Source organism: Apteryx rowi, unplaced genomic scaffold (genome assembly GCF_003343035.1).
Source record: "Apteryx rowi isolate R43461 unplaced genomic scaffold, aptRow1 scaffold_65, whole genome shotgun sequence".
Taxonomy (NCBI): Eukaryota; Metazoa; Chordata; class Aves; order Apterygiformes; family Apterygidae; genus Apteryx; species Apteryx rowi.
The window spans coordinates 498,192-516,223 of NW_020450927.1; the positions used below are offsets into that span (position 1 = coordinate 498,192).

At 40.3% G+C, this 18,032-nt stretch overlaps 1 protein-coding gene across 4 annotated transcripts in view; it reads right to left on the bottom strand.

Annotated features, from left to right (window-relative positions):
• The window catches only part of COP1 (COP1, E3 ubiquitin ligase), a 130,432-nt gene that overhangs the window by 57,356 nt on the left and 55,044 nt on the right, over positions 1 to 18,032 (bottom strand). For all 4 annotated transcript variants that reach the window (XM_026084630.1, XM_026084627.1, XM_026084628.1 and 1 more), the window contains 3 exons: positions 9,876 to 9,984; positions 8,357 to 8,438; positions 1,159 to 1,275 (listed from right to left, as the gene is read on the bottom strand). In XM_026084630.1, the coding sequence (XP_025940415.1) occupies positions 1,159 to 1,275; positions 8,357 to 8,438; positions 9,876 to 9,984 (308 nt within the window). The remainder of the gene's footprint in view (positions 1 to 1,158; positions 1,276 to 8,356; positions 8,439 to 9,875; positions 9,985 to 18,032) is intronic.

Consider the following 18,032-nt stretch of genomic DNA (forward strand, 5'->3'; position numbering starts at 1 on the left):
CAGGTGGAAAGGAATCCCAATTACTGATTTATGAGGAAGCATTCTGGTTATTGATGCTTTTACATATCTATTTTAATCAGCAGCTGATCCACTTGGAGTTGGTGCTCTCATCTTTCCCTAGAGCCTTTCGCAGATAGCCCCTTTCCTTCCAAGGCTGCTGGTAAGTATTGTAATTCAATTCTATTCTTGCACATAATTTGCTAAACTTCAGCGAGATGTCTGTCAAACAAGTCAATATTTTACACTCCAACTTCAATCCATTTTTTGCAGTGTATCAAAATGCAAATTTATTTTCTACTCTTAAGAGTCACAGCTTAAGTAGAACCAGCCTGGAAATTGGAACACCTAAATGAAATGCCAAACTACCAGTTGAAAGAATATCATCAAAATATCTCCAGAAGTCCAAAGATAATAAATGTCATCAGAACATAGTTACAAGTACATTAAAATTCCCCAGGGAAAAAGAAAATGCAGTTATTCATCATATCAGTTAAACATTTATAGGCACTTCAGATTTTTTCAGCTGCTGCATGTAAAGCATGATGTAGTTTCCTCCCAAAGTAATATCCACTCTGTTCAAGTCTTTGTATTATCACCAAAAACTATTTTAATCTAAATGAATAAAAGGCTCATCATGCCTTACCCAATGACTACTACTTAAAAGAAACCTTTTTACAGAGATGCTTTGCCCAGCCTAGGAAAGCATAAGCCCATCCATGGAGATTATAGTTGCAGCTACAAGAAACATACACAGCCTCTGTTTTAAAATACGCCACAGGTAAAACCAGTTAAAATTCCCAGTATGATTTTGTACCATTTACAGAGCACTGCTATGAACCAGAAAGAACTTCCACCACCACGTTAACATGTTAGCCTCACTTAGAGGCTTACAAAGTTGAGATTTGCCCAGTTCCCTTAGTTCTCAAAAAAAACACACTACGTGATTTGCTTTCATGAGCTTTTATCGCTGATACAGGCACCAAATTAGATTGCATGAAGAAGTTGACACTCAGGTATCATTACGGTCCTCTGGGTGACCGCACACTTGAAACATCTGGCTCAAACTTTTTAACTGCAAGCTCAAATCTTTGGGGGAAGTCAGAAACTTAGAGGAGAGAACAGATTATCTCTTTGCCCACCCCAGTCCCTTTTACCCACCTGCACAGCCAAAAGCTAGGTGATACCTAGAAGAGGGGCTGAATTTGACACAACACACGTTAGCCTTGGCCTCGATGCTTGCTACTGAGTTGTCCAAGTTGGTAGACCACAGCTTCACTAAAGAGAGAAACAAACAAACAAACAAAGAGAAATGAGTAAACAACAACAACAACACTCATCTGAAAGGCATAAAATCTAGTTAGGTCATAAATAAGAGTCTGAAAAACCTCAGTTGCCAAGAGAAAGAAGTCAATGATTATAAACAGTTAATTTGTAGTTGATTGCCAGTAAGCTTGAAAACATTCTCAAGTGAGTACTGTAAATATTCTACACATCTCCAACACGCGCCAGATGATGAAAAGTCTGCATTCTGTGCGGCTGGGAACTGCGGAGCAGGTGACTAACCACGTGGTATAGTCTCAGTGTTTAAGGCTCCTGGACCGCAGATTCATATAACCAAGAGCAGCAAGCCTTAATTCCTGTTTGTTCTTTGTCACTGAGTTGTGATCTAAAGTTCTCCGTTCTCCAAGGCAGAATTGCTTTGTGCAGAATAAATATACTTGATTGTATGCTTAAATACAGTGAGAACATATATCTCTAGTGAGATATATATGTTCTCACTCTCTATTTAAGCATATATCATATATGCTTAAATAAGTGAGAACAACTTATTTCACTCTTTAAAAGCTGGCATTGGCAGGAAAGAAATCAGTATGCTGGCTTCCTATGTTGATGTATTTTCTCATTACAAAGAATTCTAGTGTTTTATGGGACTTCTCAGTGAACATCAATTAAGCCATTGTACAGTACAAGCTCTTCCCCCAAGTACTCACTTCAGTCCATTTCACAGGAAGAATAACAGAAAATACAAAAGGCTTTTCAAATATAGCCTTCCCCACCCTCCCCAAACACTTCAAGTACTATTTAAACTCAAAGATGAAGGGTGTCAGGTGGTCCTCACACAGCCAATCTCACCAAGAACGGCTGCATAGCTTACAAACGATGGATGAAATGCTTTGCCCTCAGCCCAGGTGAACTGGCATCAGCCCAGGAGAAGCCTCCAAGACAGGCTGATGTCAACTCTAAGAACATGCTTTGTTCCCTCTCCTCCTTTTCTTGAGCAAAGAGTTGTGCTGTCCTCAATTACCATGGACAGCATCTGAAGTGGGAAGCAGAGCAAGCCAAAGCCAACGCTCGTGAACGTGGAGGAGCCGCACGAAGACTGGACCCCCTAAACAGCTCCTAAGAGCAGACTGAACATCTTCAGATCTGTGGTCTAAGGGCCAATCCGGTGTCTTTTTACTGAGGGCTCACTTCGGAGGAGTGAGAAGTGGCAAAAGAGCAGGAATCCTGTTTCCCACTGTGGTCAAGAAAAATGTAAAACAATTGTAACTTATGTTATTTTTTCCCTGCAGAGTGTCCCCCTCTATCACCTCTTGGTCATTCTTTCCTAGGAACTTTGAAGGAGAAACAAGGCTTCCACATGGATTATCCAAGGATGTTTTCAATGGTCAAGAAAAAAGGAGGAATGGTGGTAGGTTTGTTCTAGTGCACCTACTTTTTATAGTTCACAAACAGTGAAAAGCAAAGTCTGCACTATTTCTGACCATATGTAGGAGAACTGCTTCAAGGATGAAGGAAATACACAGCTGCTCAGAGTACACTAAGGAATCATTTTAAATAACACTGTGTGGGTATCTGTCAGCTGTCTGGAAGCATTCTAAAGCATCACACACATCCATCATAAACAAACACTGATGCATATTGTATTTGCATAAGTGTTATGTAAAATGCAGTGAAAACAGCACCCACTCTGTTGTTGGTTTTCAGAAATAAACTCATTCACATTTACCAGAGATAATATATATTCTAAACATCTAGCTGCATTTCTGGAAAAACAACAACAACAAAAAAACCCCAACAACCAGCACCCAACAGCTTTGCAAGCATGACTTAAGACATTCTCTTCCCTCAAGTGAGGCTGAAGAATATACCACCTCTATTGTGTTTGCACTGGGGAGGGTGGAGTGAAAAGGGAGATGGGAAACAATTTTGCAAAACAACAAAACATTGGCATTTTACTTCATGAACAGACACCAACAGATGCATAGTCTATGTTGCAGTGGCAGTAGAGGACATCAAGTTTATGGATGTGATGGTATAGGAAGCAAGTAATCCTATCGTTAAAAGGAGACACTGTCAGCAGACAACATTGCTTAAACTAAAGTAGCACAAAGAGGTTAAATGAGCTCACAATTCAAAGCAATGCTGTGCCCAAATCTAGTACTACAAACAAAGATCGCCTTGAAGCCTTCTAACTAGGTATCAATATTTAAAGCTGTGTCCAATATGGAGAAGTCTCTTCTTAACACCATCTATAATAAATAATAGCCATTTGGTCTCAGTTTTGTAGCAGAAGCTAATTGAGGGCTAAGTTTCAACTTGGCTCTTTTTTCTTCATTTAAGTCTTCAGGTCATAAGCTCAGCTATTTCATCTGGTGAACAGTCAACCCGTGTGTTCAAAGCCATCATAATATTCGTTACAACTGACAGACAAAGATTAGGATCTACAGCAATTTCTGTGATCTAACTGCTGTGGGATACACTGGGCTCCAATTATAGCTTAGCCAGTGCTATAAAAAAAAGGATATACGTGACATATAACTACACATAATGAAACATGTCAAGTTCTACCTGGAGTTGTCCATTATTTTTTAAAAAGAACTGACAGGTTAATAAACTCTACCCTCATGAATTATACTTTATTTGCTGTAGTTTTAAGCAGTTTTGCTGAGGTCAAGGCAGTAATTATACAACATACAGATGTCTTGATAACACTCAGAACGGTGTTGATGAGGCAAGCAACCATTCGAGATCAACTATTCCTAAAACACATGTTCCCAAAGCATATGTTTCCTAATTTTGCTGTTGCCGAGAGATACATCTCTCCATAAGGCCAAATATCCTTCCCTCACCAAACAAGGAAGATTATGACTACAAAGCGCCCTTCTTGGTTTAAAACATTTAAATCTTTTCAAATTTCTTTGTAGTTGGTTCAAGCTTTATTTCAGATGCATCAGTTTATAAATCAGTCTTCTACACACCAGTTCTGTGCACAAACACTAAACGAGGTGGAAGCCTGTATTGCAACAGCTGAAGGAAAAATCTACTTACAGGAGAAACACTGCATTCTGTCTTTTGAAGAAATACCAAGTCTCCAACAGTGTACTATCCACACACGTAACAAACCTCTGCAAGTGCTCTAAAGCAAGCTTAACTGAGCCATACTTACATGCATGCTATAGAGGAACAGGATATATGCTGAAGCATACTCATACATGTACTACTACCGCATGTACTGTTGTATACTATTGAGAAAGCTGTAAGCCAGGAATGGGATATTCCTACCAGAAAATTCATTTGCATAGATTTAAGGAGTCCTTAGCAAAGGAAGAAGCCAGGAGCAAGCTGCTGAATTGCCCTGGTAGGTGAAAGTTTTGATCCACTGTCTTGTGCAGGTCAATGGCATTGGGCCCATGCTGTAAACAGCAATGTTACCAGGCAATGACTGCAGGGTACTCCTCCTTGCCAAAGGAAAGTGTAAGACACAGCCAGCCAGAAAATTTTGGTTGCCACTTTAACTACCAACACCTTGACTGACCTCTTGAGGTATTTTCAATTGAATCCAACAACCCCACAAATCTCTAGGAAGTTATCCTACTTCCCTTAGCCAGGAAAATGAACAAACTGAAAGTTCAATCTGATTTTAAGAGCAGTAAACACCTAAACCTCCAGAAGCTGAAGGATCCCAGTATCTAGGGGAAATGAAACCTCTAAACAATCCTCTGGAAGCCCTCAGCAAAGCTGGGGTGGAAACTCTGATCTGCAATTCTTAGGCTAGTTCTCTATCTACAAGGCCATGCTTCCTTTTTATGAAGCCAATTTCCCCACTGAATTCAGGACTACCACAAAAAATAGATGCAAGATTAGAACTCATGGTCTTATTTCCTTATCAAGGCAGTTCAGAAGTTACCTTCCCTAAACGCAGCAAAATATGCGTGCACTCCTCCTAGTCATGAGGCCATGAAAAGTAACCTCTCACTATAGCCCAGGGCTCTCATGTGTTCCTGTCTTGCTCCACCACTCCACTTCCAGCTGGGAATAGAGACTATAGTTGAAGAGACTATAGCTTACAGAATGGACACAAAACCAGGATTCTTTCTTCAGGTAAATTTCTCAGTATTGCTTGTATCTCCATGTGCTTCAGAGAGCTTTGAAAACAACCCCAGAACAGGGGATAAGYGCTTGACCATCTTCCACAAGCAACTTGTCAAATAACTTCCTTAAGACAGCCCCAAACATGTCTTCACCATGATGGAGGTTTAAATTCTACAGTCTCAACCACATGATCTCACTGAATGTTTTGCTCTCACTTGCCAACTTTACCCTGGCTATTAAACTACATCCCCAATCCAGAACAAACAGCAATGTTGGGTTAAAAAGCAGCTGTAAGTCATTAGCAAAGTGCCAGTGACTTTCCTCCTTTGCAAAATTAAAGAATCTTTTCTATTCAAACAGTAGAAAGTCATCCTTTGCTACTTAAATAAGAATTATAGCGTCTGCATTTACAAGTACATAAAGGAATTGAAATTAAGGCTGTGCAGTTTCCCAAGATGCCTGTAGCACAATCAAACACTTTAATTTTACTTACCACTATCTAGGTCGCATACAACTTTGCATCCCTATAGACATACTCAACTACCTTTGCCCCTTTAAAAGGGAAGAGCATGACAACTATAGATAAAAATGAGACTTATTTCAGATACCTACTGTGTTTATACTATAATGCTTTTATGCTCCCATTATCTGCTATTAAAGTAGAAAGACTTTCCACAGATAAGCATCCTATATTATCTTCATTTATTGAAGAGGATGAGGTGGGACCCAAGGCCCAAGGATGTTGTTTTTAATTATATGAGAATCATTTTCTCTCCAGTGGCACTCCATTCATTAGCACCCTTTTGCTGTTTCTAAGCCCTGGCAGGGAAGGTTGCGAAGCGCTGATGATAGGATTATTCATCAGCCACGATGATAGGATTATTCATCTAAAACCTCCTTTCCCAATACATGCCTACTAAGTGTACCGAGAGCTTAAAAATTAGCCTCTAGCTTGAAAAAAAATGAGATAAGCAGATACACACACATCCACAGATAGAAAAGCTGTTGCCTTTTTGCTAGCTTTTTCTGACCACTTGACAGGAATATTTTATACCCATGCTTTTCAGGAAAGGGCAGAGAGATTAGTTCCAATAGTTCTGGTCACACCAATAACTATCAACATTGAAATTTCTTGTCAGAAAGTCCACCGTACCCTTACACAAACAGAGAAGTAAAAGAGAATAGAAAGGGTACCTAGATCTCGAACTTCCCCGATGCCGTACCTGATCAAACAAGCACGTCACTGCTAAACATCAAAAGCCAAAACTCACTCAGATAACATGCACACATGATAACCAAAATCTAACTTGGACAGGTTAGAGAGCTGGTTAAGATAACTCATCATAGGTGTTACCTTTTCTATATACTTAGTCCTTTCAATATGCTCAATGCAACGGAATTTGGATGCTATAACATTAGTTTAATTTGGAAAATTGCTCTTATCTTATAAAGACTTCTAAAAGCTGTGCTTATTTCATACACTTTCACACAGGACTTCACTTGTCACTAATATCTGTGTTACACTTGCAAATCACAGTCAAAATGTGGTAGAAGTAATGGATGAAATGTTCCAGACAAGTTTTACTCACCAAAACAACACTAGAACTTTAAAAGTAAGACACTTCTTGAATCAAAATGCAAGTTACGCAGATCTGCAAACTTTATTACAATAACTTCTGAGTAAACATTGCGCTTTTTAGAAACTATTAATGAAGAAATAAACTGTTAAATCAGAAACAAGAGTTCTACTTGCAGCTGCCTTTACAAAGCCGGATGACTTCTTAACATGACAATAGGTGCATGTCTATCTGGAAAGTAAGCTCTTTTTCTAAAATGCATAGCATGAGCGGGGAGCAGAGTGATGAAAAGGTGGGTAATTACAAGGTAAGCGTTCTCTCTTGCTGCATTTAATTGCACAGAAAACATTCTTGACTTCCACCAAATAGGGGGAAGTGTATCAAAAACCATTTTTAAACCACCTTAAATTTAAAATGATCATTAAAGCTACATTTTTGTATGTGAAATTACCAATTACATCAAGAATGTCAAATGCATTTGAGGAACACTAATACAGCTTTCTTTTGAAACAGAATTTAAAAGCATTTTAGTGGGCAGAGGCTTTGCAAGATTTAATGTTTATGAAAAATTAATTTATCATTTCAAAGCTAATCACGAACAGCTCTGTCCAGAGCTGTGTTAGCTCATATGGGAGAGCTGAACTCCACTGACTACAGAACTCAAAAGCTCTTGCTGCTTAGTAACTCTAATTTGATATTGTAAATAAATTAGAGATATAATCTTGTTTTTTAGGGAGGAAGAATATTACATGTTTCTCAGTACTACTTTTTTTTTCCTTAGAACTTTCCTATTTCTTCTTAGAGGAGAAACATTTCTCAACCAGTATGTTATAAACAGGTGCTTTAAGAGTTCTCCAAAAGCCCTAGGGTGAAAGGACCCAGGAGACTAGAAAGTCGAGTGGCTCCCAATGCTCTAAATCAGTCCATCATCCAACTCCTAAGCTCTGAGAAACACCCTGCGCATCATGGAATCAAGAGGCTTCTTGGGTACAAAATTTGACATTTGGTTTTGATCACCAAGCATTTTTAACTTTTGCTTTTTCACGGACAATCTCATTTTTGAAATACAAATACACATGTTCCTTTCAAAGACCCCAAGGCTTTAACTCAACAAGCTTTACTAACGTTAAAATACATTTTGCTTTGTTTAGTGATCTGGAAAATGATAGCTGGAGCATATTACCCCCAAGATGTGAATATCACACCAAGAAATCTTAATCCAAACGAAGGCTCTCTTTCTCCAAGTCCTGAACAGTTCAGTAATATCTTGACACATTAGTATGTCAGCTACAATATCGAAGGCAGCTGAGGAATCAGCTACTTGAAACATCACCTTTTTTCATCTCTCAAAGTGAATTCACAAAGTGCAAGCCTTCTGCACAGAAACTAAAAAAGAAAAATACCTTTTGCATCATCAGAGCCTGAGGCCAATAGCTTAGGGTCCATCAAGTTAAAGTCAACACTCCAGCACCTTTTCTCATGCTCCTGTTTATAGAAACAAAAAAAGTATTAAAATATACAGTGAGCTGTAATCTGATAAAATAGTAAAAGGAAAACATACGCTGTTAGGCATAAATTGTCAGGAGATTCCTGGTCAGAGAAGCTTACTATGTTTTGCAGGTTCTCAAACGATCTTTTCTCCCAATCAGACCAATGCTTGTAGCATGCTAGACATGCCATGAAAGAAGATACTAGAACAGCAATTAAAAAAAAACAAAAAACAAAAAAACAACCTACAACGGATTTTTTTTCCATTTGGAAAAAAGGCAGTAACGATTTCAAGAAAAACATGCTAAAGATCTGTTTTTCCAGCACGGTTTGAGTCACTGTTGTTCCACTGTGCTGCCTCTTGTTCTAATATAAGACAGCTGCATGCCCTAATATTGATACAACATCTGTTCTAAGCCATTTCAAATACTCCCCCTCTGAAAGTGGAGGAAAGCCTCACCTTCCTATTGAGGTACTAAACAAAACTTGTGGTGTCTAATCCTGTGTTTTTCCACTCATAAGCACAAGCCTGCACACTCCCAAAACACTGAAGAGCTTTATTTGCTACACAGGCACATCCCACAAGGAAACATAACACCGCATTGAATGAAACCTGAAATTCAGTCAAAGCCTTTGTTTAATGCCTTTGTACAGGCTAGCAAGAAGATGACATGAAAAACTAGCCAGGACAAGGTAATTAAAAGACTTCCAGAACATTTGAAGCAGATGCCAGTATGTATTCCTCAATCTATGTAAATCCAAATAAAAATAATCAAGTAATCTAATCGGAAGCAAAATTAGTTTCTTTTAACACAAGCAACAGCTGGTCCTCTCTAGGTTCATTATTCAGCTTCACAAAGAAATGCAAAACACATCTGAGAGGAAAACAGACAAGACTTATTTTGTCCAGTATAATTTCTTTTTAACTGAGACATGCAAAGGATTAATGAAAACAAGATTACATTTACAGCTAAAACACAATAAAAAAGTAAACAAAGGCTTAAATAGGAACTAAAAACTTATACTGGACTGCCAAGATAGGGGAACTGAAGGCTAGTCTGCAGTTCATTCACTACCACCGACCAGTTAAAATGTACTATGCTCCTAACACAATTTCCAACCTTTTCTACCAAATTGATCACCTTTGCCTCCAACCTCCTTGTTCTGATCACAGGCCTCTTATAAATCATCACATAAAACCCTTTCACATAGAACCATTACTGTGACAAGAAGATATAGGTGCCCCCACTGAAGGGCTACTGTACAATAAAGCTGTTCAGACAAGAAATTTGCCAAACAGGAGGGGCATTGTTTCACCTGGTGGAACCTAAAGCCTGTTGCTGGACTAAAAGCCACATCTTAGACCAAACACTGTCCCCCAACAACATAGTCCATGGGTGAGAAAAACAGTACTGCTTACTGACTGCGCCTTACCTGGTAGACCTTGGATCTTTGTCCCGTGAACCCATCCCACAGGATGACAGTGCCTTCATAGTCACTGCTGGCCAACAGGTTCTTGTGGTAACTACTCCAGCTGATACAGCTTAAAAAGAGAAACAGTCACGGTCAGTCTCACATTAAACCATACCTTACAACATAAAAATCATTCTTGCGATATGTCAGGCAATTAGTGTCTTTGCAAAGTACGCAACATTTGATCAGTCACCCCATTGAAACACTCAAGCAAAGACAAAACCAAAAGCCACCAGAAACATGGCAAACCTTTCCAAGCAAAAAGAAAATTTTTATTAGCCTAAATGACAGCTCTCCCTCCTCAATATAAAGTCCTAGAGTGTATTTGTTTGTTTTTTGATACATTCATCTCTCTTTATACTGCTATTGTTCTGCTACTTGAATTCCATACAAATTCACACAGAGAACTTGGCTTTTGACTTCTTTGTCTCTCTCTCGAATAGCTACCACTTTTATTATTACCACAATGATAACTACTTACCTAACAGAAGCTATACATGTAAAATATACAGCTACGTGGGTTGCAAGTCAATCTCTCCTCCTGACACATAGGTATGTTCTATATCTATGTGCAAAAATCAAAGTTTGCGACTTCTGACAAACTACTTTCAGCTTTCTGTAAACAAGGAAAGCTCCCCTTCCTACCCAGGAGAAAACAGCAGTTTGTTTACAACAGACAGTTTAAGAGATATTTCTGACAAGGAACTACAAAATATATTGCATATGTTTATATTTTAAACTGTATTAAGTGGTCATGTAAAACTAGATGACAATTGGAATGACCAATTCCAGCCATTAAAAGACAAAACATGAACAATACTGCCAAGTCCCGTTTATACTGTTCTGGCAATATGCCTCCACTCCGACTCCTGAAAATGTGACAGAGGTAAGAAAATTTGTAATACTTGCTCACCAATTTCTGGACCATCTGGCACAAAAGCATGCCAGTTGGTATCAACCGTGATGCATGTAGCAGAAACTGAACTGACAGATCCAATTCTTACAGGTCAAACAGCTCCAACACGGCTAACTAGATTATGGCAGTCTTGGGGCCAAGTTTTAACCAATAGTATAAACTAGAAATTAATGATTCTGTAACTCTTTATTAATCCTTTGATTAATGTAGCTATAGATTGAAATATAATGTAGAGACATGGAATCACTTAGAAGTATTTTACCTCAGAAGATTCTTGCTTCTACTATGCACTTGCAGCCTTTTTTCCCTTAGGAATAAACCATTTACACGCAGAGGGGAAGAAAAAACCCTTTCATTTGTTACGGCATTTTAAAAACATCAGCACTGTTGTTCTTTAATTAGCTAAAGAACAGCAAACACTGGTATTCTACTCCTGACTACGTTCAAACTTAGCTTACTGGAGCGTGAATTTCTAACTACAGGGGAGCTTAGGACCACTAACCACTACTCACAGCTAACTGCTATTTAGTTGTGTGGAGTCAGCAAGCTTATTTGACATACCGGAGCAGCCATGTAATAGGACTAGTGGGAGGTAAGAAACCCAACTGTTTAAGGTGAATCTGAATAAATATGCAAAAGGAAGGACATGATATTGGTGCTTGCATCAACAGGAAACTTCACGAAGTGATTCAAAAGACTTTCAGCTCTGACTTCCTCTGTCTGCACAAGTTAATCTTCAATTTACAAAAACGAGACCAAGTCATCTGACAGCAGCGGTTTTCAGCAACTCTCTCACATCACTGCATGATGCTTGGAGAAAACCGTCAGGACACTCCTTCACACGTGCCTCCTCCCTAGGAGCTTTCTTTAGAACGGCCAGTATGGAAAGGACATTCGACAACACTATCCACTTTGTCAGTGGTGTGGTCTATAAGCAGGTTAAGCAGACCCCACATCAACCCCAGGGCTGCCTAGTACAGCCTACAATAGGCTAGACTGGGGAATTGATCCAACTGAAAACAACTTGGGGAAATGTATTTTCTCCCAGCTTTTGAACAGTCTTGATCTGTTTTTGCTATTTGGCCTCACAGGCACAGCAGAGAGAAGTGGGTGGAAATGGGAATAAGCACTCAGGACTGGGGGTGGTGGAGCAGGGAAAGCAACAGGGACTGCCTAAGCTGACGCTGATGCCAAAGGAAGTCATGTGGGTTATAAGTTTGATAACCCATCCCTGCACTATTAGTGTAAAGTTTTGCAAATGTGTTTCCAAGCCCTTTCTGGCCTTCTACATACAAGATTAATGTCTTGAGCATCTCTAGAAGTCTCTTACCCAACCTGGATGTGAAGCTCCATTTCTTCATGGGTAATTTTCATCTCCTTGAATGCCTCCTCCCTACAGAAGTTTTACTTTCAACCTGTCACCAACACTTCTCCCTGTGCCCATCCATATCCACCTAGTCTGCTCACACACTTGGACGTTTCCTTCTTATAACAGTACCTGTTCTTTTTAAGACTTTGCATCCAGAAAATTAAGAGTACTACATGTCCAGTGTAAGGTCACAGAATCACAGAACAGTTGAGGTTGGAAGGGACCTCTGGAGATCATCTAGTCCAACCCCCCTGCTCAAGCAGGGTTACCTAGAGCACGTTGCACAGGACCACGTCCAGGCGGGTTTTGAATATCTCCAAGGATGGAGACTCCACAACCTCTCTGGGCAACCTGCTCCAGTGCTCAGTCACCCTCACAGTAAAGAAGTTTTTCCTCATGCTCAGTGGAACTTGCTGTGTTTCAGATTGTGCCTGTTGCCTCTCATCCTATCACTGGGCACCACTGAAACATCTGACCCCATCTTCTTTACACTATCCCTTCATATATTTATACACATTGATAAGATCCTCCCAGTCTTCTCTTCTCTGGGTTGAACAGTCCCAGCACTCTCAGCCTTTCTTCATATGAGAGATGCTCTAATCCCTTAATTATCTTAGTAGCCCTTTGATGGACTCACTCCAGTAGCACCATCTCTCTCTTACATTGCAGAGCCCAAAACTGGACACAGCACTCCAGATGCTGCCTCACCGTGGTTGAGTGGAGGGGAAGGATCACCTCCCTCGACCTACTGGCAACACTGCACTGGTGCACTCTGTCCCATCTTCCAGGTCATTGATGAATTAAGTTGAACAGGATTGGACCCAGTATTGACCTTGGGGTACACTGCTAGTTACTGGCCTCCAACTAGATTTTGCACCACTGATCACAGCCCTCTGAGCGCTGCCATTCAGCCAGTTTTCAATCCACCTCACTGTCTGCTCACCTTGTCTGTAAAGTTATCATCTTTTACCACCAGCTGCTATGAAAAACTGGAAGTGATAAAACTCAGGGAGTGCTTTTCCCGCTTTCATCTCCTCCAGAATAAGCCAATTAGGAAACATTAGTTTCTTCAGCCCTTCTAAGTACAAGGACTGCCCTCAAATGTATCAAGGAGATATCCTCATGCTAACTCTACTACCTTTAGGTACTCTTAGAAAGGCAGGTCTTGCTGGCCTATAACTGAGTAGCAGCTTCATCCAGAGAGGCTTAAGTGGCTCCCTGAGGACCAAATGCCACTGGCAGACACTGCCCACCAACACTGTGACAAGAAGACTGCAGCAGTCCAGAAATAATGTCTGAAGTCTGGAGCTTCAGTTCCAGTGGAGCAGTCACTGATGGAAACAAAAATGCTTTAGAGATCTAGAGCTGCAACACAACTGGACTCTAGGCTGAAAGTAGTCTCCAACTAAGAGCAGGGCTGGAGAGGAATGGGTGCACTAGACATTTACCAGTTTAAATCTGTTCCCCCCTTTCCTGTTATCTCCACTCAGGTCAGGGCTTCAAGGAACCAAAATATCCCACACCCAAAAACCAGCTTCAAGTTGAATAGTCATACAAAAGCAGAATGAATACAGTGCAGGGTGAAAGGCAGAATTTTTCTGAGATTTATCAGGACAGCTTTTAGAATATACCAGGTAGCAGCAGGAAATGGACAGAGTCCCAGAGAAAGACAGACATGATGGTGCCATCCTGACCAATTCAGGGACAGACGTTCTATGCTAGGAAAGCCTGAGATCCATATCTGAACTACAGAAGTGAACCAGACATTGCAAATTGAATTGTTATCATATAATTGTATATATTGTCAAAAAGGAAAAACTACTCTAAACGATGAAAATTAGGAATTATTGAGTAGGCAGAAAAATGAAAAGGACAGAGTTTAAACAGTGTTGAGATGTGATAGATCTAAGGATGTAAGAAATGCCAGGTTTGTAGGGAAAGGTAACTTATCAGTCGACACAGGTGGAGAAAATGAACTGCTTCTGTGCTCAAAAGCATGTCCATTAGATTTGGCACTGCAGAGATCATGCTAAGCAGTCTGCTTCACTTAAGTCTGATGGTGCTAACAAGGGGTTAACACTCACTTGGAAAGCATTTGCAGATCGAAAGACAGAGAAAGGAAAAACAAACACAGGTGAAAAATGTTTAGGGATTCACAGCAACTAAGTGGTTCAATTAACACCTTTTTAAGTCACACACACACCATACATCCTTCATTTTTAAGGAACATGATTAAAGGTTCATAAGACAAACCAAGCCTTTTCCACCTCTGACTTAATTCTCCCCTCATCACCATCCAGCAGCTCTCTTTACAAATTCTTAAACTAGAGTGTTCTGCTTGATAGTGCAATACTCGAGGTTCTTCATAATTTAAATCCTCAAAAGTAACTTTCTGTAAGGCACAATTCTGGGTTTGATGAGATAGAGGCAAGCTCCCTCTCCAGGTAAAGGATGCCTCTTAGTCTAACCATTCTTTCCATCAGCATGATATTGCCTCTCATAAGGGGTGCAAAAAGATTAAAATAAGTCATTCTGAACACCTCTATGTCTGACTGGCCCTTGGTTTCATTCTCTGGCACATACGATGACACAGGTCTAAAAAAAGGCTCTCCCGTGCTTGGGACATGACAATGTCTCTCTTTCACATGGATTCCCTGGGATCTACAAAGAGTTGAGATAGTACTGCAATGCTCCCTCGGAGGGGGCACTGAGAGCATGTTTCTTCCATGCCCAACACAGCCAGTTTTGTTGAAACCTGTTGGAACCCAGAATGGTATAGAGGCCTTTTTAAGACGTTATCATGGGTGACAAATTGAACAACAGGATCAAAGTCCACAAAGGAGCAAGCTGGCAAAGAGGAAAGGAGAGGACAAAGGGGAGACAGACTGAAAAAAATGCAACGTACTCTATGGCCTCAAATGGGTTAAACACTGAAACCCCATGAGTAGACAAAAATAACTTTTTGTAGACAAGCTTTAAATGGCTTGCAACCACATAGAGGCAGGAGGAAACAGATTGTGGAAGCAATGCAATATGAAAACAAAACAAAAAACAACACAACAAAACAAAAGAAAGAAACAAAAAAGCTGCCTAAGGCTGAAATAATGCATAATTCAGCACTGGATTAAAAGGGGTTATGCAAGACCATCTTGGAGTGATGGCCATTTAACTGTTTATTTTAAAAGCTATTAATTGCATTTTTTTAGTTTTTGTTCTTTAATCCAGAAACAGTGTGATATGTTACACTCCAAAGGTTTATCTTGCTATGATTTGCGATAGCTTTTCTTCCTAGGAGAACGGCTAGGTGAAACTCTCAGAGGTGGTCTAGCTGAAAGGTAATCATACTGCTGAAATACTCTAACATCGGCATCTGATCTGGACACAGAAACCCTGACCCTGTAAAGATTTATGCATATTATTTTATTCAGTGACATGAACGGGACAGTTTGGTTAGTGCTGTCAGCTGCACTGATGTTTCTTTCACAAACCAGACTTTTTAAGGCTGAAATGTTTCAAATCCATGATCAAGTTACCAGGTGTCAACCGACCCTCTGGCGATGAGAGTTAAACAGAGTTAAAGCTTTTAAAAAGCTACAAGCTGCTGTGTTCTGACCTGCTTCTGAGTGACAAATGCTTCAGATCCAGTCAATTACTATGAGCCAACTGCTGCCCAGTAATTTTAGGATGGAAATGTTTTTAAAAGAATGATCTGTTCCTGAAAGAAACATCCATGTGAATGACAACACTAACCAAATACTTCCAAGACACGCAAAATTACATTACCATTACAAATATATTTAATTTTTTTTAAATCAATCCAAAGAAAACCTCTGGTAGGTTAAGAGAAAAATACTCTTAAAGAAAAAAAAACAAAAACAAAAACTTTCCTTAGTCTTATTGCAAAATGAGGCAGTTACTCTGGAAACTGGAGTGAATGAAAGTTGAAGGTATATTTCCCTACAACCTGCTTGTATTCCAACATTTTATGCTCTAAGCTGAAAACACCGTAAGGCAAGTTTTTTGCTTAATTTTAACTTAACAGTGGGAATTCACTGCCATTTTAAAAGAGGAAAGTGATACACCCATGAACTGCTATTAGGACAGAGAAATCATACATCTGATTTATCAACACTGAAAAATGAAGACATAAAACACTAGGAGCACCCTAAAAGGAAAACCTACTATGCTTTGTTTTTACTGCAGTTGACTAAACAGATGCAGCTGATTTTGGAGGTTTGGGGTAGCATCTATCACAGAAGTACAGATGCTGCAAACATACACTGTGGTGAGCATGCAGAATATTAAACATGTATTTCAAAAGTGTGTTTACCTAACCACGCTTGCACACCATCTAGTGTAGATTAACAAGTCCTAAAGCCAATTTCTTTTACCTGAACGCTAAATCTCTATTTTCTTTGTTCCTGCAACCTAGGGCAAACCAACAATTCTGCCTCTTGAATAAATCACAGAACAACTGTCATTTGCTGCGAGCTGCTAATTCCTTGTCCTTTCCCACCTCCCTCTGCCTTGGGGGGAAGATAGATTATTGCCTGTCATAGCTTGGGACACAGCAAATCATAATTAGCTCATAGGGTGCTGCTTATAGCTCCTACACAACGCCAGGATTTGTTTCTTGTGCTGAAGCTATGAATCTGTAAATGGGATTTTTATGAGGATTTATGTGTCATCTTGTGTTTTTCCTGGAAGCTTATGCCACTGTCATTCTCGGAGAATCTATGCACATTCACCAGAAAACTGACACGCTAATTTCCTTCCCATTCTTAAAAATAAGGATCAGAAAGCTCAAGAGAAGAAAAAAAAGAATGTATTTAAGAAGCAGGTGGGCGTAGAAGGGGGGGGTGGAAAAGAGGAAAGAAGACTCGGATACAGCTGGTGTAAGGGCTTTGCTCCAGGAAAGTCTACAATCAATTACTCCTAGTGTGAAACAATCTTTCAGCAAGTGCCCAGCTGGCAGTCGGCAGAGCAGGGCTGGGATGGTGCCAGCCCAAAACTGGGCAAGGGCTTCCCTTCGCACAGCTGCTCCAGGACAGCAGACTTGCTCTTGGCCAGACACGAGTCCTCCCAAATGCTGTCACCTGTCTGCTTTTATAAAAGCCTGTCAGAGCTGCTGCTCTGAAAGCTGAGTCACTAGCGTAACAGCTAAGGATTTATGATCTAGCATCATCACTTCGAACGAGGTTAACCAGGATCAATTTAGGGTAAGCTTCCCGTGATGCGTACTTGGAAAGCAAAAGTGCCTGCAGATGGACAGTTCTGGTGCAGCTCAAGGAAGGAATGGACGTTACAAACTGCCTATGCCACGTGCCCACTTCAGCAGGAGCATCACCAGAATCGGTGCGCGCATAAGCTTCACGCACCTCCCCTGCTACTTCTTTCTGCCACACCAGAAAGTGCCCTGGGACACGCGCTGAGGGGCCCCTAGTGCGAGCCGCCACACATTCCGAAGGGTGATGACAGCTAAGTATCCTCAGCTATCTCCAAAATCACCATTACACTCATCAGTGGCTAATTAGTGTCTTGAGCAAGTTTTCTGTTGTTTAAGGCCTCCTAAAAATAACTGGGACATGACAGCCCACAAGACTGCCTTATTACAAAATGACTTTTCAATGACAGTAGCATGATGCAGCCACAAACTCCAAAACAGACCTTTAGCAGAATCCTTAGGGGCGATGGGCAGAAGTTTGTCTCTTTGTTGGGATGTGCCACCGATGCATATACATACATCCCTGCTATCAGAAAGGACATTAGCAGATAGCTGGAATGCGGCTTTTGAAGAGGCTGCATCTCCACCCAAATTAAAATCAACAACTTC